The 27135-nt window shown below is 39.7% G+C and overlaps 1 protein-coding gene across 1 annotated transcript in view; it reads right to left on the bottom strand.

Moving 5' to 3' along the window:
• Positions 1-224: 224 nt before the first annotated feature.
• Positions 225-27135, bottom strand: part of LOC136424704 (mucin-4-like) — a 38939-nt gene continuing 12028 nt past the window's right edge. Inside the window, exons 10-56 of the mRNA XM_066413328.1 lie at positions 25526-25642; positions 24920-25033; positions 24490-24621; positions 23892-24034; positions 23150-23332; positions 22617-22781; positions 21883-22303; positions 21605-21748; positions 21036-21155; positions 20528-20736; positions 20137-20224; positions 19490-19663; positions 18977-19090; positions 18343-18600; positions 17750-17905; positions 17170-17360; positions 16534-16714; positions 15952-16077; positions 15252-15377; positions 14386-14505; positions 13515-13760; positions 12953-13081; positions 12469-12591; positions 12056-12184; positions 11691-11813; positions 11089-11205; positions 10576-10704; positions 10111-10236; positions 9563-9688; positions 8975-9103; positions 8381-8503; positions 8013-8135; positions 7474-7596; positions 6724-6963; positions 6176-6298; positions 5556-5678; positions 5260-5343; positions 4803-4925; positions 4616-4684; positions 4234-4349; positions 3758-3816; positions 3222-3403; positions 2513-2684; positions 1945-2118; positions 1225-1339; positions 661-762; positions 225-329 (exon numbers count right to left, since the gene is read on the bottom strand). Coding sequence (XP_066269425.1) covers positions 240-329; positions 661-762; positions 1225-1339; positions 1945-2118; positions 2513-2684; positions 3222-3403; positions 3758-3816; positions 4234-4349; positions 4616-4684; positions 4803-4925; positions 5260-5343; positions 5556-5678; positions 6176-6298; positions 6724-6963; positions 7474-7596; positions 8013-8135; positions 8381-8503; positions 8975-9103; positions 9563-9688; positions 10111-10236; positions 10576-10704; positions 11089-11205; positions 11691-11813; positions 12056-12184; positions 12469-12591; positions 12953-13081; positions 13515-13760; positions 14386-14505; positions 15252-15377; positions 15952-16077; positions 16534-16714; positions 17170-17360; positions 17750-17905; positions 18343-18600; positions 18977-19090; positions 19490-19663; positions 20137-20224; positions 20528-20736; positions 21036-21155; positions 21605-21748; positions 21883-22303; positions 22617-22781; positions 23150-23332; positions 23892-24034; positions 24490-24621; positions 24920-25033; positions 25526-25642 — 6800 coding nt within the window. The 3' untranslated portion in view covers positions 225-239. The remainder of the gene's footprint in view (positions 330-660; positions 763-1224; positions 1340-1944; positions 2119-2512; positions 2685-3221; positions 3404-3757; positions 3817-4233; positions 4350-4615; positions 4685-4802; positions 4926-5259; positions 5344-5555; positions 5679-6175; positions 6299-6723; positions 6964-7473; positions 7597-8012; positions 8136-8380; positions 8504-8974; positions 9104-9562; positions 9689-10110; positions 10237-10575; positions 10705-11088; positions 11206-11690; positions 11814-12055; positions 12185-12468; positions 12592-12952; positions 13082-13514; positions 13761-14385; positions 14506-15251; positions 15378-15951; positions 16078-16533; positions 16715-17169; positions 17361-17749; positions 17906-18342; positions 18601-18976; positions 19091-19489; positions 19664-20136; positions 20225-20527; positions 20737-21035; positions 21156-21604; positions 21749-21882; positions 22304-22616; positions 22782-23149; positions 23333-23891; positions 24035-24489; positions 24622-24919; positions 25034-25525; positions 25643-27135) is intronic.

Raw genomic sequence — 27135 nt, 5'->3', positions numbered from 1 at the left:
AAGTATTTAAGCGGGTACTGCCAGACTAACGGTTTATAACCATCGAGCTATCCATTGGTTCCAGGTTCCCGCTGTTCACGCTAGCTGTTGTTCAGAACTTGAACTCAAACGTCTTTAAAAAACGAAAGAACCATAGTTTAGAATTGTTATAAAACAACATAGATGTAACAAGTGTTAAAAAAAGAAACAAAGTTAGTTTTGGAAACAAAAGAAGAATGTCACTTATCGACAACGCAGTGTCAAAAGATGAAACCCACCTGGACAAACTTGTCACTTTTGTCGTCTTTAGGAGGAACCGGATCCCTCACAGATGGGCGAGGAATCTTAAACTGAATAAAAAATGCAGTAGTCAGAGAGTGATACCAAGAGCGAAAAAAACAAAATTGTACCTTCATCTTTCTTGTTACATACAGTTTATAGGCATATGATAAAGCATGGAATGACGTATGCCTTTCAGCTACTGTACTTGTACCAATTAGACCATGAAAAAAAGATAACAATAGTTGGAAAATGTATGAAGAATTAGAAAATGAAGTTATCATAAGTACAGAGGAATAGGAAGCAAGACATCTTTATCTAAACGTTTATCTCCCGGCGATTGCTTAGCTAGTTTGGTGTCGGACCGCCAAAATAGCCCTACTTGAGCTGAAAGTAACCTACCTCTCCGGATGGCACGTTCTCAACACTGGGGTTCCAGAAAGATCTTCCCCTAGCTCTTAAGGAGTCCGTGTATATAGGTGGTAATACATCTGCATCTACAGGCTAAGAAAAACATCAATTGTTATCATCAATCCTAAATATGAAAATTCGGGATAATCGACAAATGTTCAGTTTCAAAATTTGAACATTGTCCTTTGAAAAAAAACGCCGAACGATGTTTGCCTTCTTCAAACAACAAATTTATAGAACATTTAGATGAATCATTTAAGTCGTGGTTTATCAATGTTGCATTTTATAGCTGTTAACACCGTCAATCTCAAATGACAACAACAACAGAAGACAATTTAAGTCCGAATTTTCAACGTTCAAACATCAAGAAGAACGGAAGCCAAATTGACTGCTAGGGAAACGGCAAATCAAGTTTTATATGTATAAAGCTATGTGTTAGGTTATAGTCCGTACGTAATGTTTGTTGCACTCTACACACCATAGAACTAGAGTTTAGAAAATAGCTGTCTGCAACGTTAGATTACAGCTCGATGAGGCATGAAAATGTTCGTTTACCACAGGTGGAAGGTCTTCATCCAGATCAGTGACCGGGAGACCACCCAGGGGTTGCCAGGTCTCTGAGGTAGCGTAGAAGTTCTCCAGGGTGACTCCTGGTGAATGAACCCTGTACCTACAACAGTATTTTCACGTTTTATGTAAACCCAATAACCAAAAGGTTTCAGATCGTTGGATAACACATCTTTTTTATTCACAACCAGTATCTATGTACAATCAACATCCGACGTTTCGTTGACCGTCTATCACCTTCTTTGGATCAACACTGACTGGTACTATTCCACACTGCAGCTAGGTGTCGCTGCTAACAATGCAGCCCCAAACGGAATAGTACCGGTCAATATTTTCTTGAGGAAGGTGACAGATGACGAAACGTAAACGTGAATGTATATAAATCCTGATTATAAATAATGCCAGATTGTTAGCTGCAGGTAGGAAAATAGGTATGAATAAGTAGTTTTGATCAGAAATTTTCGTTTTCATCTTCGCTGCAATGACAATGGCTTTTATCAATATTCTTCAGCGAAAACAAAATACTACTAATAACATACTGTAAGGGGTAAGGCACCACTGCATTGTAATTGTTTCTGTTTTTGTTACGGCTGTACTTTGTTGTTTAAATGAATAAAAAAACATAAGAATTGCACATACAATTCACATCCCTTACATGCCAATGTTTCAAGTAAAATGTCTGTCATGGGAAACCAAAGCTAACGTTACCTCATTCCTTTCTTTGCCGTACGCCTGGACCTTTTGGCCATACATACAACCACGAAAAGGATGATCACTAACACCGCGCCCACACAGCCTGCTGCAATACCGATCACGTGCGCTAGGGTCAAACTGATCTGACAGCGTTCCCCGCTGTACCAGGAGCCCTGCTCTGCTGGGCAGCTGTACATGGGGCAAGAGGCAGTCAATGGTCAAATCTTAAACTCTCTGTCTCTCATAACACAACTCGACGAAGCACGGCACAACACAATGTAAAAGTCATTGATTTTCGACCAAACTGACTTTCTAGGATCAGTTGAAAATTCTTTGAAATCCTTATTCGACATACCACGATCGCAGACTCTAGAAGATAGAGTCTGAATTAAAATGGTATTTACGTATGTAAAACATTGAGCACTAGTATTTCTAACACTTTAATTCACCTTGTTAAAGTTTGACTCAGTTGAATATTGACTTAAAATATTTACTTGACGAAAACGGCTTTGTAGACGATTATGTTGATTATCATCTCTTATCAAGGAGAGGACGTAAAACTAGATATAATTTTGACGCTTACGTGCATATTGGTCGCTCCTCTTGGACGCTAAACGCACATGTCCCCGTGTTGCAGTAGTTCTCCTCGCACTGGCATTCCGCCACGATGGCCCCAGGATACGGCTCACCCCGTGTGCACACGGCCCCCTCCCCACACGGCAAATTGCAGAACTCCTCAAACACTTGATCCAACTCTGCAACAGATTGAACAACATCATATCTCTTTGTTGTGTCTCTGACCGGACAATTTCTACGTCAGTTTCTTTACCTCAACGCGGTCTATAAAGAGTTTGCAGTTCCTCAAGTCAAAAAATAATGATACATATATACTATAGCTGACAATAAGAAAAAGAGAAAGCGACTCTGACGATGTATAGTGCAGAATAGTGAGCAGAGTTTAATGGAAACCAAAACATAAGTGAACGCAAGATGGCGAACACACAAACACACAAAGAAACACACACGATAACGCACACGATAACACACACACAGGCACACACACATACACACACACGCATTACACAAACACACACACGCATACATACACGCAAGCACGTACACACATACACAAACACACACACAAACAGTTTGGCCACCCAATCCCTGATAACAATGAGGTCAAGTTCAATCAGACGACGAAAGCACATGACTCCTATTTACAACAAATTAACAATCACTAGGGCGATCACATACTGTTGTGTGCTTCGAACAAGTTTTTCAATGACACCTACCCTCGTCAGTGAGTGTGACCGCCTGAAGGCTATCACTGTTGGTAACCTGAAGTGTGGGGTCAAACGTCCCATTGTCAATTGCCTCCTGGAGGTTAGCCTTCGCTACCTGCTGGATGCTGACATCAGGTGCAGAACCCTCCACGGTGAATACAGCTGCGAAATTGGCTTTAACACTGCCTGGGCTAATGGTCAACAACATTTAATGACATAGTTGTGACTTAATATAGTAGAAATCCAAGTAACAGTAAAGCTGTGCTAGAATAGTGGTAATTGGTCAAAACGTTGGTACTAGGTAAAGCTTAGAGATCAGAAATGCCCAGCGGTATGAATTCAAAGTTTTATACCCTGAGTCATTTGCATTACATCTTCCATTTATACCACTGGCATTACATCTGCAATGACAGAATACCCAGAGGTATATTTCAGTGCACGTCGATGGAGGTTAGACATCCAGGTAATAAGATACGTCAAATAGCAGTTACTCAAGCAACTGGATATGATTTTCGAAATTGTGTGTTTATGTTGTCTGTACTTACAAGAATCGTATGATGATGATCTCGATGAACCCTTGAATTCCAAAATAGACGACCGAGAGCTAGAGGAGATGAATTTAAAAATAGATAAACGTTATTGATTTTAAACATATTTCCATTCACAATTTTTGAATGCATCGAATGTTGTCCGCGAGTGCCATTCAAAGATCGGACTTCAGAGTCGACAGTCGACGCCCATGGTTATTCAAATTAGAGCACTGTTGTCATCTCAAGAGATGGACCAATGCTTACAGACTACAGATTGAGAGAATACAATATAGACTTGACAAAGACTGCAGCTGATCAGTCGACAATCTTGGCACGTCCATTTTTATTTTGGCAAATTAGTTTAACTTTGATCCGGAATGACTTCTACCGATGCAGATGAACTTTTAAATGAATATAGACTAAGAGTTAGTGGCACGTGGGATGATATGCTGGACACACAAACAAGGTAGAAAGTATTTAGGTATACTCACCGATGTTTTCAACTGTGATGATAGTTCGATGTACTTTGTTGACGTCCTGTCGTTGTATTCGTCATTGAAATCTATGTCCATCGTTATTTGTGCTGGTACAAACTTCCGAGGTTTTGCTGTAAAATACCAAAACTCAAACATCCGTTGTGTAAAACAAATAGCATCAATTGGTATGATCTGTCATGTGTTTTTCATGTGCCACTGCAAATTCCCCAACAGAAGACATTGAGTTCATGTAACGAGTGCATTAACCATTATATGCATAATATGATAGTTAATGCACCAACGAGTTAATGCACCAACCCCACCAAATACGAATTTCACATTAAAAAGATGATAGCGGACATGTATATGTAGTATATGTATATGAATATGGACTCACGTGGCCCAGGAGTAGCAGTCACTGGAGTTGGTGTCGTCGGAGCTGCCGTGCTGTTAACTGTGGTTGCTGCTGTAGTCAATGCAATAATTCAATAGAAATCAACATAGGACATAACAGCAGAATAGATATCAAACATACAACAAAAGAATCAGATTTATAATGTGAGAGAGATGTAAAGACTGCTTACCTGTACATGTTCTTCCTGTCCCCGTGTATCCACCATTACACGTACAGGTGTACGAGCCAGCATTGTTGGTGCACGTTGCATTCACATCGCACTGACTCATTCCATTTTCACATTCGTTGATGTCTGATGAGAAAATCACGTAATCAGTCATTTAAACACTCCTTATCCTGTTATATCATTGATAAGCCGCAAGGACATGGTTTCGGGGGATTCTTCAGAAAATGAATTGATAGTTGTTGGAGCTATACATTTTCACAATACGCACCTTTTATTCTCAATGGAAATAAACGAAGAACAATTTATTCACAGTGTCATAACAATGTGCCCCTACAGGTTTACAGTTGAATGTAAATCGTATCAATTGTTCATAGAGCTTTTAAAAATTCATGATGTATCAAATATAGAAAACTTTTTTCACCTGTACAGACTTCACCATTTCCTCTGTAACCAGACTGACAAGTGCAGATGAAGGAACCGGGGGTGTTTGTACAGTCAGCGTTATCATCACAGTTGGCAACGCTATTTGCGCACTCATCTTCGTCTGAAGAATGATAAACAGAGTCGTCAGTATTACTGGCATGTTCATTTGCATAAATCACCAATGACTATGTCTGTAACAGACTTTAGAATCTTCTGTAAGCCGATGATATCAAGCCTACATAACAACAAAAGAATCAGAGTTATGATTTGAAAGTGATGTGAGGATTGTCTTCCCCGGCCAATGATGTATTAAATATTGAAAACCTTTCTCACCCGTGCAGACTTCACCATTTCCTCTGTAACCAGAGTGACAGTTGCAGGTGAAGGAACCGATGGTGTTCGTACAGTTCGCGTTGTCGTCACAGTTGTCATTGTTGTTTGCGCACTCGTCTTCGTCTAAAAAATGGTAAGCAAAGTCATCACTATTATGTTTATTTGCATAGATCCTCAATGACTATGTTGGTAAGAGACTTGATATAATTCAGAATTCTCTAAAAAAAACATAGATATCAAGCTTATAGCTCTATGCAAAAACGAGACAATGCTATATATTCATGACGCAACATACTGTTATAAACATACTGTTCTAGAGTACTAGCATGCATATCTAAATTGCCTCTACTGGTATTCATCCATTAGAATAGTTCTTCTTCAGAATTGTTAGGTAATATCAATAGTTCAATAGTCATGCATGTACAAGTTGGCATACATTGCACCTGTTACAACTGGCACGCAATAGAGTTGAGACTGATGTAAAGACTGGCCAAAAAATAGTTACTCAAGCAACTGGATAAAATTTGGAAACAGTCAGACGTGTCAGATAGCATCCGCTGTCTTTCGTCAGTGACTTTAACAAAATATGTCACATCATGACTGATGTAAAGACTGCTTACCTGTACATGTCATTCCTGAGCCCATGTATCCATCGTTACACGTGCAGGTGTAGGACCCAGCGTTGTTGGTGCAAGTTGCATTCCCATCGCACTGACTCATTCCGTTTTCACATTCGTTGATGTCTGTTGAAAAAACATGTACTCAGCAGATCGGCTATATAATCTAAACACAAAACTATCATGTTGGCTAGCCATCAGAACGTAGTTTCGGGGATTTTTTAGCAAAATGAATTGATAGTTGTTAAAGTTAAACATTTTCATACCACTTACTTTTATTCTTAATGGTAATAACTGAAGAATATTTATCTAGTGACATTAAAATGTGCACCTACAGATTTGTAGGGAATGCAAATAGGATAAAGATATGCTAATCGTATCATTTGTATAAGTTATATTGTATTGTATTTTTTATGTAGTCTTTCTCCTTTGTATGTTGTATGATATGGGCCAGGTCCCTGAATTAAAGTTGAAATGAAATGAACAAAAATGATTAGTTCACACAATTTTGAAACTTTCACGATGTATCAAATATTGAAAACCTTTCTCACCTGTACAGACTGTTCCATTTCCGACGAAACCAGACTGACAGGTGCAGACAAATGAACCTGGAGTGTTCGTACAGTTTGCGTTGTCGTCACAGTTGTCAATGTCCTCCTCACACTCACGGACATCGACACAGTTACTTCCGATGTAACCAGGCTTACAGGGACAAGTGAAGGAACCCACGGTGTTTGTACACACAGAACCGTTTGTGCAAGTGTCTGAGCCTTCTGCACACTCATCTTCATCTGAAAAATAGTGAACGACTTCGTTAGAATCAGTGTTATCGATGGTTTTGTGCTGATCCGTCACAGTATTCTCCTGTCACTTTATTTTCATACATGATGATTTACTGATCTTTCGATCTAGAATCTTTGACTGGGAGTGGTAAAATGTTTATTCCTTGGCATTTTAGCGATCGATGGTAAGGATAATGTCATTTTGAATGCATATACTATAATATAATACAATATAAAGATGTATGGTTGATGTTGCAGTGAGTACTAGGCAAAATGCATTGATTACGTTGCTGTCTACCAACTACCACATCATGTAATACGTAGATTTCAGAGCTTGGGGATAGGTGAGATGAGAAGGTATGTTCAGAAGATTTTGATAGCAAAAAAATTGCATTGATGAAAAACAAATGCATATAACAAAATGTAATAGTTATTAAATATACAATAAGGCTCTGTTTCACATAAAACGTTTATTCCTGTACGCCTGTGTTCCATTTGGTGCTCCTTGATCCTACTGACCTTCGCAGTACGTCCCGTTGCCTGTGAAGCCAGCATTGCAGGTGCACACATAGTGGCCCTCCGTGTTTCTGCATGATGCCTGTTCATGACAGTCAGCTTGGCCACTTAAACACTCGTTCACATCTGAAAACATCAAAGTACAACACATGTAGTTTGTTTAAACACTTAGCATTTCACATACGTGGACATTGACACAATAACCTCCACTGTTTGAACATTGTAAACCTTAGACAGCGTGACAAGTAGCTTCATAAGGAGACACTAATCAATCGAATCGTGAAGTGAAATAATCTACATGGATAACTGTCTTGCAGTGATAAAAAGCAATAAAGCTAAAAATAACATCAGACAAGTTCTCATATATTTATAGCATTCAACCCGCATTTTGCCGTTTAATAAAACCATTAGTTAGATTGATCTTATGTTTTAAGAGTAAATGATCAATGTCTGTGTATGCATCACGAACGTACTTTTGATTCAAGTGTACGTCTTCAAAGTAGTAACTTTAACAAGTTGTGAGAACGTTGAGGACTGCTTACCTGTACATGCTCTTCCTGACCCCGTGTATCCATCCTTGCATTTGCAGGTGAAGGAACCAGCATTGTTGGCGCAAGTTGCGTTCCCATCGCACGGACTCATTCCGTTTTCACATTCGTTGATGTCTGACGCGAGAAAGTATTGCGTTGTTAGAAGTTCAATCACAGCATCAAGTGGATAGTAACAGTATTTTCTGACATAGTCTTATAGTCGATTGATGTATAGCAATGGAGTTGGACAAGATGCGAACACGGAGATGTGTCATTGCTAGTTTAATCTTTTGAAAAAAATGCCATATGTGTTTGACGTACAAAGTGATTATAAACAATGTCAGTGTAAAATCCAATCAAAAATGTTCCCCTAATCCTACCTTCACAGATAGTTCCCGTCCCGTTGTATCCGGCATTGCAGGAACAGTTGAAGCTGCCCACGACATTGGTACATGTTGCTTGTTCGTGGCACTTTTGCGAACCATCAGTGCACTCATCGACATCTGAAGACAACAAAACGTCCTTTAATAATGTCTGAAATCCATCTCATTTTGTTTGCATTTTACACGGAGGCTTCTTTAGTCAAACACGGATTATTCAATAATTCAAGATCGGTTATACAGTTTCGAGTCATTTTTGTTTCAGAGATTTTTTTTAAACTTATGAATTACTCTTGAAACATCTGTTACATAGATGGTTGCGCCAGGTTAACACTCAAGTTTTAAGTACAAAAAACAAATATCTTGAAATTTCATTTGTGTTTGCGGATGTCATTCTGGATCAATGTTGAACTGTAATTTCCAATACAAAAATTAGACTTACCCAAATTTTCGACTGATTACCTCCAGGCTTTGTCATTAAAAACAAGCAATCCACTCCTTCTGTGACGTTAATTTGGGTAGCTCAAGTTTGATCCAGGATGAAAATCTTAACAACGAAAGAAAAATCAGCCAAAGAAAGAGAGACTACTTTACCTGCACAGAAGAAGCCGTCGCCGATAAACCCGTCGCGGCAGGTGCAGTTGAAGCCCCCATCAGTGTTGACACACTGCGCGCTGCCACTGCAGTTCTGGGTCCGACTGCCAAACGTGCACTCATCATAGTCTGTTAGGACAGTCATTAAGAACGTATAACATGTAGCTTCAACAACCGATAAAGACTAACATTTAAACAATCAACGAAATGCTTTCTTCTATATCCTCAAGCTTTGGTCAGAAAGTGTATTCTATTCTATTCTATTTGTTCTTTTTGTCATATTTCTGTCTTTATTTGTTTTTCGTAAATGTGTAAAGCTTTTCCCAACGGCTACGTTCTACAACTTAACTTTAGAAGGTTAATGACCAGATATTGCGCATCTTACACTAAGTAGTTGCATGACTTTCACGTTGTATTCAAGAAAGTTGGCCCAGTACAATATAGAAACTGTACTGGTGGAAGATGTACAAAGCCATGTCGCCCACGTGTGTGATCACCCTAGTCTGCAACATTGCCTTTCATCGTTTCCCTGTACCGACTGTGTGATACCTAATAGCTGTTGCAATGGTAACATAACGGTTTACGTACCTTCACAGAATGTGCCGTTCCCCGTATAGCCCTGCCTACAGCTGCAGGTGAATCCACCCTGGTTGTTGTTGCAGAAGGCGTTGGAGTCACAGTCATGTAGGTCATTGTCTGCACACTCATTTATATCTGTCAAGTGTCAAAAAGAATGTTTTTTTAACTGTCGTAATGGCAGTTTGGGTAGAGACACACGAAAATGGGATAATTCATGTGGTACTACAAAGAAAAACACATAGCAACGTAGTGAAATCTTTCCTACAACCAGTTAACCGCCTTTTATGCATAACACACTCGTATTGTACAGTATGTAGAATCTGCGTAAGGCCGGACTGTAAGATTTGATCCACTCACACTGAGAAGGACCCCTACTCTTTTCGATTCTTGTGGTGGACTTTTTAACCTACTCAAAGTTTGGTTCTCCTCACAAATTGGACGTCCGGCTTACGAGCAACATTGCAGGCACTTACATATAGAAAAATCAAATACAAAATCAAAATATGTGTTGTTGTCAGTTGTATATTCGGGAATGTGTCTTAAGAAAGATGTCTTACCAGTGCATGTGCGACCATCGGTACCGATCATGTAACCTCTTCTGCAGTTACACGTATATCCGCCGGCTGTGTTGTTGCACAACTGGTCACAGGCATTCAGTGTGTCATCTGAACATTCGTCGATATCTAAAACAAAAGCATTACATTTTGTTTAAGTATCTGCATCAGATCTATACCATGATTATTCAGCCTACGTAGCATAGAAACAACAGCAGCAAAAAAATCGATCCAAACTTACCATCATCAAAAGAATTTTACGTTTCACAAAGTTTGGATGTAAAATCTAGAAACATTGGTCTAAACAGTACCCTTATGCACCTGATACTTGCTAGATAAGCGACTTTTTTGTTTGTTTTACGTAAAATATGAAACACAACTATTGCTATAATTATTTTTCTACACAACCCCTGTTGGCATACTCCGTCCGTCCTTGGTACTGAACATCTTGTCTACTACCCAGCTTACCATCGCAAACTGTATCGTTGACGACGTCGTAGCCAGATAAGCACAGGCACTTCTCGGTTCTGTTCTCCGCATCCACCTCCACAAAGCACTCCGCATTTATGCAGGTGGTGCTAGAGCAGTTTTCAGAAGCTGAAAATGTAATTTGTAGTGACGTTACATGATATGGAAAAAACCGACGACATCAGAGAGCTCGAAGCGAAATAGATTTTCCTTTTCTGTTTGCCTGTTTGCTCAAAGCACTGAGGGTCTTTGATCATCTCTTCACTATTTGGATAATAAAACGTTGTGTGTAGAATCTGGAAACTGCTTTCAACGTTAATCCAAGTGAGTGCCACAGGACTATTGTTACCTGAAACCAAGCACACTTGTTGAAAATGAACTTAACAATAACCAAACAAAATCCAGAGAATACTAATGATCACAATTACATGTATATGATCCAGCACCAGCATCTAAGGATCTAACCAACTTTTTAAACATCTTGACGAAACTCTCTACGGAAATGGTCATCACCTTGGCACGAGTCCCCAACCTGAGTGAATCCAGGAGCACAGGTGCAGTTGAATCCACCTTCTGTGTTGGAGCAGACTTGTTCACAGTCGTCCAACTGTTCTGCACATTCGTCAATATCTACAGAGATACGTTGAGCTGGATCAGACTTGTCAACTTGCTGAATACTTGCAATCAAAGAAAGCTGACATAACGAAAGCTGTAACTTGCTATATTGCCCTTTCCTTGTCGCGTTTATTTGCGACCACGATATCTTCATTGCTAACATTCATTCGGTCCAACCATAATCAAATCAAAAAGTTGGGTTTTATCTTCAGGCTTGTAATTCACTTTACAAAAGGTGCAATTTCTATGGTGATGAATAAGAGTATCTGATATGATTAGTCTTCATGCCAAATATCAACATATGCGAAACATTGTAACAAAACCTGTACGTTATACCCGAGCGGTAGATATCGTCATATTGCAGTTAATACAGTAACTAACACTAACTTGTCAAGACCACTTTGGTAGCCATTGATCTATGTATTTGTCAGTTAAAGACTGAGTAAGAAGTACAAAAAGAATGTATTCTGATTAAGAAGTACAAAAAGAATGTCTTTCACCATCACACTGGAAACCATTGACTGCTAGCCTGTATCCACTATCACATCCACATGTATAACTTCCCGCGGCGTTGGAGCAGCTGTGAGAGCATTGGCCATTGTCAGTCATGCACTCGTTAATATCTGTGGAGGATATGGTACTGATGTTAACATCTAATTTTGCATTTCCCCACTTTTTGTCCTAAAATCAGTCAGACCCTGTGTGGTTAAACTGCTTCGTTCCTTAGCTGGTTTATTGGCTACTTTGAAAGCCAAAAAGAGTTTGCGTTGTACTAAAGAGCTCCTTGGTAGGATGTAGTTGAAGAATAATCTACTATTTTGGAAGATGAGAAACACTTTCAAATCAGATTTCAATGTGCCCCTACCTGTGCAGCTCCTCCCGTCTCCTTGGTAACCATTGAAGCATGCGCAGTTGTATCCTCCAATCAGGTTGGTGCAGACGGCTTTTGTGTCATCGTCACAGTCATCTTCTCCCCTCACACATTCATCAATGTCTACAGCAACGCGATGTAATCGTTGATTAATCAGCCAAAAAGTATACAGATTGATTAACGTTTGATTTGCAATGTGCATACTTACAGAAATATTGTACAGAACGGCAGGTGTTGATTCATGGGTGATTTATTTTAAGATACAATGTATTTTTTTATCAAAATCCTGTGTGAAGATAGTGATATGTGATAATTGATAGAACTATATTGCTTTCTAGAATATAGCTGAAATGTATTGTTCAGACCCTTCCTTGTTTCATCTGTGAGGAGAAATGTTAAATGGTTACCTTCACACTGAATCCCATTTCCGGCGAATCCATCGTTACACGAACAGAGGTAAGACCCCGGAGTGTTGGTGCAGGCTGCCTCCTGTGCGCAGTTACTTATATTCCTTGCACACTCGTCTACGTCTGTATGGGACAGTTGAGAGAAAGTAACGTTGATGTTATGGAAATGCATGGTAGAATGGACACAACACTTATATCTCAAGTAATGGTCTCCGTGCTCAAAAAAATTGACAAAAGGGTGAAACCTCCCTTGAACTCCCAGTTATTATCTGTCAGTCTTATTCCACTTGGGTGGCGACTTCGTTGCGATCGCACTGCGACCTACCATTTCACAGATACCTTAATGAATTTCATAGTCAAAACGCTTTGTGCGTTTTGTTGTCTTTTCAGTCATACATTTTACATGATATTCCTATAATGAAATTAAGGGTTACACAAATTCAATTTATGAAGTACCGTCCAGTAGAATTTGGGATTAACGTACCTGTGCAACTCATTGTACCGTCCCCTTCGTACCCCTCTGCACACAGGCAGATGTAAGAGCCCTCCGTATTGGTGCAGTCGGCGTTCTCAGTGCAGCTGTTCAGATCATCATCTGAGCACTCATCAAGATCTGAAAAGTCATCATCAGATAATATAAAGATCACAATATCACGTATAAAAGGATCATGTATTAATCACCATCGGATGGTCTACCTAGGTATTCTCCATTTAACAACAACACTCGCTTTATGTGGATGTAAATACCTTATGGAAGAGATAATATGAAGACTAGTTTTAAACAAAAACGTATTTTCTGTACCAACAGATGGTAACTGTTACTTCGAGCTTCCTAGGTTGCACATTTCAAACGCTGTTAGCAACTAATGGTAACCTGTTTACAGACAAGTCTCAACCTCAAAACCAGGAAGCTACATTCAACTGGCAGTATCATTTATCATATGCAGATATATCACTTGTATGCAGTGTGCCATTGTTTTTGTGCTTTTTTCACACTCTAGGTATATTTTCAAGAACATGTTTAGAATTCTAAAATCGTAACAAACCTTCACAATTGATCCCATCTCCCACATATCCAACCCTACATGCACAGCTATAGGACCCAGTATTATCTGTACAGATCCCCAGACCAGGAGCACAGATGTCTAATAGTTCATCACACTCATCCACATTGGTGCAGACTGTCCCGTCGCCGCGGTACCCTAGATTGCAGCTACAGCTGTAGGAGCCGACGGAGTTGGTACATTCTGCATGTGTGTGGCAGATGCCCGGGTCCACACACTCATTTTTGTCTGCAATGCGAGAACATGAAGAAAACAGAGATGATTGGTTAAAGATAATAACGAAAAATAGCATCGAGTGGTTAAACTAGCGCACATAAAAGCAAGAGGTCATTGGTTCGATTCCTGGCATTTCTGACTAGAGTTTTGGTCCTCGGAAAATTCACTTTATACGACTTTCCTCACTTCACCCAGGTGCCTTATAACTTCGGTTGGGGACATGAAAGGCGGTGGAAGGAGAGGGATGGGCCGGGGTATCCGCCGTCCAATACCATACCTAGACGTACAGTGGACTAACAACCCACTATCTCTACGGCCTCAAAGGCTATGTGACGTTTACCTTTCCCTTTACGACCAGAATTTGAAATGTAGGTACGTTGGAATTGTATCAAACTCCACTTCGTTGTTGAAATGTCCCCAAACTAGATAAGAAACTAAGATGGACCAAGAATTATGTTTTCTTGCAGCATCAGACACAAACATTGGTGGGGTATGGGGATAGGATCAATTAGTCTATTGAACTATGTTAGGCCAGGTTGCATCTCATAGTCTAGGTGGTACTGCATTTCATTTGGCCAACCTTGTCTAAGGACCTACAACTTAGGTAGGACAGTAACAGCGAGGTTATACAACTTACCCTGACAAGTGCGTCCGCCACCTTCATAACCAGCTTTGCATGTGCATGTAAAGGACCCATCCGTGTTGTCGCATGCTGCATTGCGATCACAGGAAGCACTTCGCGTACATTCATCGATATCTAAGACAAAGAAGAGTTAAGAATCTATAACATGGGAAACGCAGGTGAGGACGTCAACCTACTACCTACCTGCAGTACACACATCAACTTCTGGGTGATGACAGCGGTCTGCTTGTACCAGGGCAGATCGCAAAGTTCGCTGGCAACAAATGAACTGGAAGCTACTTACAGTCGCCTGCGCTGCAGCCGACCAATGATGATGATGATGATGAATGATGTATGTGTGTACAGAAATAGCTTAAGATTATATTTTTTTAACACGTCAAGTGATTTACCTCTCATTACCTCCATTAAAACGGAGGTATCTTAATCAGTTGGAATGTTTGTTTGCTTGTCCAGGTGTGTGTCCGCAGTTTGGCAAGATACCAGGGTGTAAGGTCGAAATGGTGCAATAGGATATTTAGAGGACTGGATATCTGGTTTGGTTCTGCTCCAATGTTGTAGACATGCAGAAAGTGATGATTAGTGACAACACCCTGAGCGTTAGAAATAACCATTTAGGGCGTGATTCATATGACGTTATATTTATCAATTCTTTCTTTCAATCAATCACAAACAGACCCATGTCAAAAACGTACAGGACAACATAGAATACATATAAAATACGACAACATATAATACATATGAAATACAAGACAACATAGAATATATACATATACAGTCATAATACAGAATATCTAAAGGATAACTTCTTATTACTTTTGCAGAAAATATTTCATATAAAAAGTATGAGATGGATTAATCACCTTCACAATACGTTCCGTTGCCAGTGTACCCAGTATTACAAATACAAATGAAGCTGCCCTCAGTGTTGGTGCATGTTGCCAAATCTGCACAATCAGCGGTGCCACCAACAGCGCACTCATTTACATCTAGAGAAATATGGTATTGCTTCCAGTGAGAATTCAACATCAGTTGCAGACAAGCTAAAGTGAAATCAATGATTTGGAATGCAAACTGCTATGGACCTCAAAAGGTCTAACATATATTGAAAGTCATACAACAGTGTAGGAGTAGATATAAGCTGGAAACAAAATAAAATGATAATAGCATAAGTTGTTGTTTTTTTAAATTACAAATGATTTAAAGTGTGAGAGTTCAAAGATTTGCATAATCCTTGAAACGGGGAATAAAGCATGTGAATTCCAGTACTAGTAGCAGTGGGTGTATACTTGACTAGAGTAGCGAGATTCAACAAACTTACACAAACGATTAAGCTTGACATAAGTGTTAATGAATTTTTTATGAATGATGCTTAATTCAACGTTTCATATTTGATAGGCCACTCCGATCAGATCAAATAGACTGAACATTTTGTCCAAAAAAAGCTATTGTCTGAAGCATCAGAATCAACATTTTGCCTAATTTATGAAAATGTGTAAAATGGCAGTCAGAGCATATCCCCCAATGACTCATAACAAACTGTGATAATATGATGGAACTTACCAGTACAGTTGAGACCGTTGCTGTCCAGGGTGTATCCAGGGTCGCATCCACAGGTGTAGCTACCTCGGGTGTTCTCACAGTTATGGGGCTGTTCACATAACTGGCCTTGGAGGCACTCGTTGACATCTGCCAAATGAAATACAACATCATGAAGGAACGTGCAAACACATTTTAGTTGAAAAGTCAGGAGCCCCTCCATGTCCACTTATTTTCTGCAACTCAGCTGGTCTACGTAGTTAAATTTTGAGGACGAAACCCGAATTTACTTGTTGGATCATGTGTCAAATTTCGAACAACTCATTACGACATCAGCGATTTTTACATTTATGTAGATATCCTTATTATTGAAGGGACAGTCATTGGTAAACTTTAAGTTTATTCTAGGTTTACCAGGACCACTACGTTCTCATGTTATTTTATTGGACATGGCTGTATGGCAAACACAACAATGGGTATTCATATGATATGAATGCCTCATTTATCATGAGCTACTATGTATAATCGAACACTTTCTACTTTTAGGCTAGACATAACATACGCATGTTTGTTATCATTGAAAATGAAAATGAGGGCACAACTGACCAAAACATTTTTCTCCATTTCCACTAAGACCAGTAGGACAGTCTCCACAGGAGAAGCCAGGTACAGGTGCAATGTTGTCTGTACACATCACACCTGGATAACATGGGTCCTCCTCACATTCATCCTTATCTTCCTCACAGAATTCTCCCGTATAGGCTTCAGGGCACGAGCAGGAAACAACCTGTTTAACAACGCTGTTAGTACAGACTTGGATCAAGTATATATATATGTACATGGGGCATCTACAGATACAGTTTTAAGTTTTAACAAACGTTCCAATGTTCAGGAAAAAAGGTAAAGCAACGAGAAGAAAAATACGGAATGTGGTCAAACATATTTATATATATCAGTAATTTACATGAATACGTGAGATAAAGATTACTACAAGCCATATTGAGGGTAACATGATTTGGATGCTACATGTGATTTAATGTTGACAGCAAAACACCATAAAAACCTGCATCTATGTGCAGTATTGCACATTCTATCAAATAAGGGACGGCTGTAATTGTAGCAAAAGGTTAAACAGCTAAAACATGTATTTTTTTTAAATACTAAAATAGAAGGCCAGTGAAGAAACAGCTTTCATATCATCAACAAGAATCTTGAAGTTTCAACTCGTTTTTCCAGACAAACCTGAAACTGCCCAACAGGGTTGATTTCTCCAGTGAAGTCGACGGTGACGAAGTTGCAGATCCCACCGTTTTTACAGTTGCAGAGTTTCACCATCGGGTAGGTCGACGAAGATGCACCTTTGTCGTCTTTGGCAACAATCTCCAGTTGTACCGGCAGAAGGTTGTTGGGAGTCCATCTTAGGAGACCGGTAACTAGATAAACAGGATAGGCCGATGAAGGTTAGACATCCATGTCACGCCAAATGACAGTTACTCAAAAAAATGCATGAAACTTGGAAACAGTCAGACAGACAGTATCCTCTGACTCATTAGCACACAGTCTTGACATCGTCTTCCATTGAATCATTCTACAAATTTGACCTGGTTACTCTATTTTTCCGTTTAGTCGCCAACGAAAGACAGCGGATGCTGTTTCAGGTTTGTCTTATCATATTTTAATCTGGACAGAGGGCAAGAGAAAGGTATTGCCTCATTTGCCTGTTCCCCCTGGCCCTGTCCTGCTGTGACGAAGTTGAAATGAATACATACTATTTAGATAGATAGATAAATAACATATGGCAGAAATTGCACAACATTCATACCAGGATGAATAGTTGCCCCAGGAATGGCGCTGATGTTGGCGATAGAATACGTCACAGGATTGTCCTCAGGGTCTACAGCAATGACCTGTAGTTCAACCTCTTGTTCGACGACCCCATTGATTGTGGCATTGACCGTGATGTTAGGTGGGAAGTTGGCTGCCAACAGAAGAGCAAAGGTTATTTCAGTAACTAAAAAGTGGTACAGTCCATTCAAGGATATACCATCGTTGTTTTATGCGTGTTCTAAGGTAGTGTATGTTGTAAGCTTGTCTTACAGTATATAACTAAAGAAAGATGTCTGCCCTTTCTTGTATCAAATTGCAGAAGTCCACTTTGAATGAATGCTTTATGACTTTTATCATACATTTGTCCCCAGCTGAGCCAAGTGCAGGACAAAAAGATGACATGTTTAACGTTAACGTTTACAAGCATGTCTATTACATAGAATTTGCGTCTTCTTGCTTCTAGATTAAAGTGAAAATGTAGATATGTATGGGTTTATCTATAGAGGGTTTATCAAAACGCGTTAAGAATATGAATGACAAAACAAAAAATAATACATAGTGTCTTTCGAAACTGTGCCGTGAACTTACCCAGTGTCTCTGCATCTGAATCGAAAGTCTCAATACTAGATTTGGTTTGTTCTCCGACTTCTGTGTCATTTGTGCTGAGAACGTCAAAGAGACATTCTACATTTGTGCCACATAGATTTTCAGCCTCGCTTTGTTTTTCATCGGAGACAGTGGCTTGTAGGTCGCTCAGAAACTTTGGCCTGAAGTCTGGCTTGGCGAAGGTAGTTGTGTCTTGTCCATTCGTGTAGGTGAAAAGACTGCCGTCTTGACTGATTTGCCCTGCAAACAAAACAAAAAGATAGGAAATTGCGGTATTAACATTTTTAGTCGAGGAGACGACTAATGTGGCATGGCGTCGTATGTGAAAGTCCAGCACCTGCATGCTACAAAAATACCATATCCTATAAACGTTTAGATCGCCTCTGAAATAATCCATAAAGGAGCAAAGATCTCTCTTGTTTTATAAATGTAAAAAGAAACCCTGTGTCATGGAATACAGCAAATGATACATAAATCTATAAAAAACATATGCAATAAAAATAGTGCACGTTGCAATTTGTTAAGATATGTATACAGTTCTGTGAGAATTATCAAGACTTTGCTTATAAACATTGAAAAATGTAATCGTAATCAATGTCATGGCCATGCTACTTACAAGATAGCCCCCAAGGGAAGATTTCTTCCTCTGTTAGGTTTCTGCCGTCTGGAGGCTGCAGTACCGTACCGTTAGGATAGGTGAAGTCGTCCAAAATGTTGTCGTTCCAAACACCTAGGGATATACGAGTACGGGATCAACACAACCGAATGAACCGATCATTCATCGAAACTAACTGGAAAGGTGCTTGCAATGCGTACATTCAATTGAGATTTACGTTGATTGAATTGTGCAGTAACTTGTAAGGCTAAATGCAATAGCATGTTGCAGTAGGTTTACTGGACCGAATTCGAAGTTGTCGATCTTTATTTTTTAGTCTGTCTGTTATTTTCTACAATAACTGTTAGAAATCACAGTAGTAAATGGTAATTGAATTACGGTGCACTCTTACTTGATAATGTTGACAGAAATTGTAAGGAATCTATACATGATGTGTTGGTAGTTTTCTCGTAAATTCTCAATGACGTATAAGGACATCATTTCATGTTAGATACCAGAAAGTTTATAACCTACCGAGGAGACCTCGGGTAGTGTTCTCGAAAGAATCCGGCGATCCGAACTGTACATTCAACATGAGTTTCTGGAGCGAGACGGTCACTGATATTCCCGAAGAGAAAGAGGCGACCACGCTGGTTCGGTTCGAGTTGAAATTGTACTGGACAGTCACGTTGGCAAAACGCTGCGCACCTGGATAAGAAAATAAGTACAAGAATATCCATTGTTACCTCCGTGGAATCGGAGGTATTATTATCAGTTGGTGTGTTTGCTTGTTTGCAATGGCGTATGTACTAAGTTCTGCAGTCGGAATTTGAATGCCAGGCACGTCGGCGAAACTAACAGGAAGTTGGGTCATAGATGTCAGAAAGGTCCAGGAAAGGTGATAGGTAATACAGTTCGCCCGGGTCCAGGATAAGGGCGTCCCAATTACTTTTTTCTCAACGAATTAATATAATATTATAAGATTAAGATCATAAGATTAGCCAAGAAGCTAACAAAACAATCTAGATATTCCACAGAGGTATATAACTCGTGTTACCATTTGTCAGCACAATTCTATACTGCAATAAAAAAAAGACCTAAGCAAACCCGAAGGTTTCATCAACTTAATACAGAATGGACCATTTTGCTTTCCAGTTTAACTTTTAAGTCATATGTCTTACCGTTCTGCTGTAGGTCAGTGATGTTAATGAACTGTCCGTCAACCATTAGTGTCATGTTCGTCCGGTCTTCGTTCATGCCCATTTCAACCTGAATGAAAACACACGTTGAAAAAGAGTGCATTTAGGAACTATCTAATGAAAAGAAGTTAACCACTGTATGTTTGATATGTCCACAATTCCCTAGAATCCAAGTTATCTCCCGGTCCAGAACACCTGTATGGAACGTTTTCGCGGCCCAGATATGGCATAAAGATAAAATGCAACATGGTGTATTCTGCATCACTCTCGGTCCCAGCCCGCGGGTCGTATCACGCGAAGGCCGGAGGGCGATCATACCCGCGGTCGAGCTGGTACCTCGGGTGATACGTACTGTGCTATATTCTATATTTACCGTAGAGGAGTCCTCTTGTTTGGAGGCGAATGCCGTGAAGACTGTGGCCTCGGCAGCTCCCTGTGTTCCGATGGCCTTCTCAGTACGGCCCTGCAGCCTGAACTGAACACTTGCCCCGTTCGTCTTGACAAGGCTAAATTCTCCCAACCCATTGAACGTGTAAGCGAGGCCATCTATCGTCCTAATGTGAGGGTCTCCCCACATTATGCCTGAAAAAAAGACAGAAATTGCCACGTAAACACTGCAAACAACTAGATTCCAGCAAGATCTTGTCTTCGGGGAAGTTCCTATTGAAAAAATTATCATGCAAAAACAAGAACAGAGATTAAGATGAGTGTATATGAAATAATGACAAAAATGGAGAATTTAACAATGACAGCATTTAGTACATTTTCAAGAAAAGAATTGATACGAGTACTGATACCCAAAGAGCAATTACACCATGTGTTAAATCATTAGCTGTCTGTAAACCATATCTTAAAACTCATGAATCACTACAAAAACATACCTAGACGTGGTGGTACGTAGGAAGAACAGCTGTTTGGAGGCCTCTTTTCATAGTACAGTTTACAGAATTCCTCATCGTCAGACAGACTGCAGCACCAGGACTTGGGATTCACGTCAAATTCTGAAAGACAACTCAGATATACTCAGTTGAAAAGAATCAATTCGAAAAAGAAGCAGAAATGTGAAAATCAGGTCAGGGCGTAAAAACATTATGATTTGATTTCCCCAAAGTTTGCGGAAATATTGCTAATGACAGTTGTAACATGTGATGCCTACGTAGTGTGCACGTATACGCTGATTAATCCCAGGCCCGATGCACGCGCAGTGAGCTTTACCTATATAGTTTTAATCAACCTGTGATGCTATCAATCTATCTCAGCACAAAGGTTTCGCCGTCTTGGATATTTTCTAATTTCATACATTTGATAAAACCCTTAATAAACAAAGATCCCCATTGAAATTCCAGGGCCCTACTGAAAGGTAATGCCAGTGAGTTGGGCCATCCTGGCTAAATACAACAGAAATGAATAAATAAAACAGAAAGATGTAGACACAAATGCTTAGACTTACGGGTGTAAAGTGGAGAGGATCTTTGATATCTGTGATGGCTTCCAGCCAGTGGTATCTCCGTGTTCAGGGCCAGGAACTTGTAGCAACAGTCTACACTTGAACCAGTCGGACTGGCAAACAGCGGGCTGAGGCAAACTTCCAATTCTGGAGATAAAATGAGTGCAAGTTATCATTAAAATGTGCTGCCACTGTCTTGAACACATAATGCACAGTAATTAATAGAAATTAAGTATTCTTTCCTCTTAAGTAGAAGCGAATATCTAAAAAAAAGTCCTCACCTTCAATGAAGGTAAGAAGGAGGAAGATTTCAAATGGAGACAGGGTAACAGGAGTGAAGCGTTGGTCCCTCAGTGCTTGTAGCAGGGTGCAAGGACACTGGCCTTCTCCAACTATCCACTCAGAAGGCTCTGGCTCTGCATTGTACCAGTCACGGCACAACTTCTTGTAGTTGGTTTTCCTTGTTGCATCGCTCTCTAACCGAAACGCCCATCGTCCTTTCAGCCCAGTGTTTCCGCTGACTTGGTCGGGTCGGTAAGGGTTTTCTAGCTGGATGTTTTCGAAAATGGCCCCGTTAGCACTGTTGTAGCCAAGGACAACGTTCTGGGTTTCGTTGGTCCACAACATCTCATCTTCTTTATAGGTGAAGAAAGCAACGGAGTCCGACCCATCTGTGGCCAGGACGGTTTGGAATGTGTTTGGCTGAAAAAAAGTACGGAACATGACGTTGAACTAGCATCTTGACAACAAAATATTTAGACATTTAGAATGTACAAATTGAATTCTATTAGTTGAATATCACCATGCATGCAATTATAAGAATTCTACGATGTTTGAAAACTCTTCATAGAACAGAGTCTTTTTGGACGTCAAAGATGAAATTGACAGATCTTTTCAAACTACAAATGTCCCTATTGACTCTATAGTGGTTTTTATGATGGGGTGGGTTTAATGGGGATGTTTATCAAGTGTATTTTGTTCGAATTTGCGCAAAATACTGGATTGCTAAACTTACGTTCTGTTTGGTGTGTGTTGCGTCCACAGATGGTACACTGTCCCAGGTCACAACCAGTACCCAGGTTGGCACGAAGATGTCGCTGAAAGACTGGTTCATTCTCTCGATGACCTTGTCAAACATTGCTTGTGTGACATCATCAACAGAGTTGTCATCAGAATACACCTGGTAAGAAAAGGAGGAGAGAATCAGCCTTTGTGCTGACAACATGATAAATACAAACACCAAAAAATAGTATTTAGTTTTTCTTCTAGATTTCCTAATAATGTTTTTAGACCCCACCAGGCCCCAGTGTTATGCCCTTGCCTTGGGCCATACACTTTTTACACCTATTTCCTCACTCAACTCGTGAAAATGAGTACATATTTTGTTTAAGGACTTACCCTCGGATGGGATGTAAACCTGTTATTTTGAGGACAACCATACCTCAAGCATGTTAAAAACGCCACCGCACTAATCGGAAAGAGTAGGGAACCTTCCAAATGTGAATGAATCTAACTAATTTACTGTTAAAAACCGGGTTGTTCATTTACCTGATACCACACTTTCCCCACATCAGATGTTAGATCAACATCACCCCACGATGCTGCGACCAAGGGAGGGAATCCTGCTGGTACCGTGTTACTGCTGCGGAACGGGCTCGGGTTGGGGTACGGTTCCCTCCGAGAACGGGACTGCGCCGTCGGTGGGAATATTATCAGCCCGTTATCTGAGAACTGCAAAGAAAGTGAGAAATTGTGAAATTGTGACAACCCTTACATTAGCAAAAAGTAACGTTGTGTCATGTAATGTTTCTGTAGTAAATAGACAAAAGGTGAACTACAACATGAATATCAATATACATGTATATATCAATACATTTTACATGTCCAGTATATATATATAGAGAGAGAGAGAGATAGAGAGAGAGAGAGAGAGAGAGAGAGAGAGAGAGAGAGAGAGAGATGTCTATATCTGTTTATGTCTCTTCCTCTTTCTCTTTATCTCCTCCCCTCCTTTAAGCTATATATATATATATATATATACATATATATATATATATATATATATATATATATATATATATACCGTCTTGAGGCACTTTTTAAAACTACATGTATACATATATTTCCATCTAGCCACTTGACATTTTGATGGCTCTTTGTGCCTTTAAAATCTATAACAACTGGCAATGATGATATGATAGTTATAATATACTAACACACTGTTATAGCAAAGGAATGTATATCCATCTTTCTTCGTGCTTTCAAATGGAAAACAGAAATGTGAACTAACGTAAAGACTGTAGTAGAACTGTCCAAAGAAGGGGAACCCAAAACTGATCTCAATCAGGGACGGTAGAGAGATGTCTTGGTGTTCCTCTGTATCAGGTAGCGAGTTGTCCCCCTGTTCTTCGCCGTAAGGGAACAGAATGATTTCTGCAACATAAAGTTTAATCAATGAATAAAGACCTTTATTGCATGCACGTCTTTGCACAGCTGAGCTAAGAACAGGGCACAACAAAGATTTGTTTATCAACATACACATGTTGGTACAAGTATTGTGGTCTGCCATATATGCTTTTTCTAGTTTTTGGCAATGGTGAAAATGTCACTAACCACCATGCGGTAACTAACGTTATTGAGAAGCATTGACATCAACGGACAGTTTGTCATTCGGCAAATCGGTTAACATCGAGTTAGAAATAAGTGTCAAGGGGCTGCGGAGCATCTTTATTTATTATTCCCTTTGGAGTTTTACCTTCAGCAGCAAAATTGATTTTGGGGTTCAGAACATCAACAGGTAAACTGGGATTTGTACCTATCACCAAAAGATCCAGAGTAAGATTGCTAAAAACCAGTTGCCAGTTAACAATCTATGTATCATTTCTTACCTCTACATATGAGGTTTTCCTGTGTCAGGCCATTCCCATAAAAACCTTCCTTGCACGTGCAGCTGTAGCTTCCACGTGAGTTGTTACAGGCTGCGTTTACATGGCATTTTTGTAGAAGGCACTCATCAACATCTGCAAAGAAACAGACAAACAAACATGGGCAATTTAGAGCAGAGATACCTCTAAATCTAATAGGTTTCTCTCTCTTCAATTATGCATGCTAATGGATGGATAATTGAATATAAGAACATCGATGCATATCTATTTGTATAGCTGTTCAGGGCACACGGCCAAGGCTGCCCAACTAGCCTGTGGCTATTGCAGAGGGCTAGCCCTGTTCTCAAAGACAGTCATCGGTGAAATTGATTCTCTTCTTTGCACCACGTTGAATTGATTATTAGAATATAGCTTAAAATTGCTATTGACTCACCATCCTCACAGTTAACACCCTCCCATTCACTAGGACAGTCACACGTGTACTTGTTAAGTCCATCTGTGCAGTCTCCTCCGTTTTGGCAGGGGCTGGAATCACACTCATCGATTTCTATAATTAGATAAGGACAAAACGTCATGAGAAGATACGTCAATACTCTTGTAAATGATTGAATGTGTCCATAATATAACAGGGTAGGCTCCTAGGAAGACAAGGTATCAGAAAACAAATTGCAGTCTATATATTTTTATCGTTTATGTACTGGACATTCATAGGGTTCTGTTGGGTCCATCTAGATATCGCAGAAATGGACGAAAACCCACATAAGCATTTGTATTGAATACTCTAAATCGGATGTACTACATTTTTGACTAGCTTTTTACCCCGGTGCGTTGGCAATTCGCACCAGATGTTGCAAACAGATGTGTCAATAACTAGAATACCGATTGGTATACTTTTGCAATATGTATAACACAACATCTCCAAGTATGGAGATGTAACAAGCCTTATATGTTTTATTGCATCATTGGTATCGTTGTAACACCTTAGGAAACCATATGCGAGACAAGTTGTGTGAACAGTATGATATAGTATAATATTTACCGGTGCATTCAAACCCATCTCCCTGGAAACCAGGTTTACAGGTGCAGGTGAAGGAGCCGTCTGTGTTTGCACAATCAGCGTTCCTGTTACAAGGGTCAGACGTGCACTCATTAATATCTGTGAAAAAAAGAGGCACATTGTACTTAATAATGATGTATTTTAGCTTAGCCTTAGCACTGAGATGGGCGTTTTTTCTACATTGAAACTTCCATATGTCTTGGATTGTCACAATTTCTTGTGGAGGGCAGTTTCGTGGCAAGTAGTAATGTGGAATGTTCGTTTGTTACTAGTTGAAGATGAACTAGATGGCCAATTAATATTGTTGAAGGTATTCATCAGTCTCGCAAGGTTATGAATAGTCTGTACACAATGTACTTTTTGTTTGTTCACGCTTTAAACGTCTGAGTTCTGAGTCAAGAATGTTGCCAATTAATTCAACTGATTTAGTAAACTGCATCGTACGTTAAGTCGAATCGGCAACTGAAATGTACATGTATACGAGACAATAATTGATCGATCTGCCGATGTTCTGAATATTTACAGAGAATTGGAATTTTTTATCATCATTCATTTGTACTCCGTTGGAGATGCCAACCATGTCTACAAACGTCCTACAAGCCTGTTTTGGCACTTCACAGATCTCGCTAGCTCTGTGAATTTCTAGTGCATTGATAAACAAATAGAAACATGTCTTACCCTGTTCGCAGTTGTTGCCCTCCCAACCATCCACACATTCACAGCTGTACGCATTGACTCTGTCACTGCACGTCCCATTGTTTAGACACGGACGAGGTTCACAGTCATCGATGTCTGGAAATGAAATAGGAATCTGTCAACCTTTTTAAGTAGACGTGGTTAAGACGGAGGATACTAAAACCAACTTTTAGAGATGACACTGATTTACTTCAGCGATTGCTGCGAAATGTTTACATGTGATGATAAATACATTCAACAGTTGTTTACTGCTCACATGTTCAACTATTCTGGTAACTGTAGTCATGGTCTTAATGTTTGTTGCTTTGATACTGTACATGTCTTAATGCTGTAGTCTTATCAAATCTAAGATGAAATACGACTAAGACGCTGATTAATAGAATAAAGACGACCAGTTTATGTCTTTTATAAGTGTGTAAGTGTACTGTAATAGATACAAACATTCTTGGCATAAAAGTACATCAAACCTGTGTAGGGAGAAATCATTCTGAAGCAAAGTTTAACTATAAGTACCAACACAAAAGTTGGACTTACCGAAATTTTCGACTGTCCAACTTTAGTCTTTGTCAAGCAATCCACCACTTCTGTGACATCATGTTATAAACGTTGGATTATATATTCCTTAACAAAGGCAAGCGTTGGACATTTGAAAATTTCGGTAAGTCCAAATTCATGTTTGGACATACAGTTCAACTAAGAACAAGCAGACTTACTTATTTCACACCTTTCACCAGCAAACCCCTCCCGACAGGTACAGTTATACCCATTGATCCTATCGACGCATGTTCCTCCGATGCAGGGATTTGAATTACACTCGTTGATTTCTGGATGAGAACATAACAATAAACATTGTGAGAACATCAGGGATGTGAAAGCAACAATCTCGATACCATTCT

The sequence above is a fragment of the Branchiostoma lanceolatum genome, chromosome 18 (genome assembly GCF_035083965.1).
Source record: "Branchiostoma lanceolatum isolate klBraLanc5 chromosome 18, klBraLanc5.hap2, whole genome shotgun sequence".
NCBI classification, from domain to species: domain Eukaryota; kingdom Metazoa; phylum Chordata; class Leptocardii; order Amphioxiformes; family Branchiostomatidae; genus Branchiostoma; species Branchiostoma lanceolatum.
This window is presented reverse-complemented; position numbering and strand designations above follow the sequence as displayed.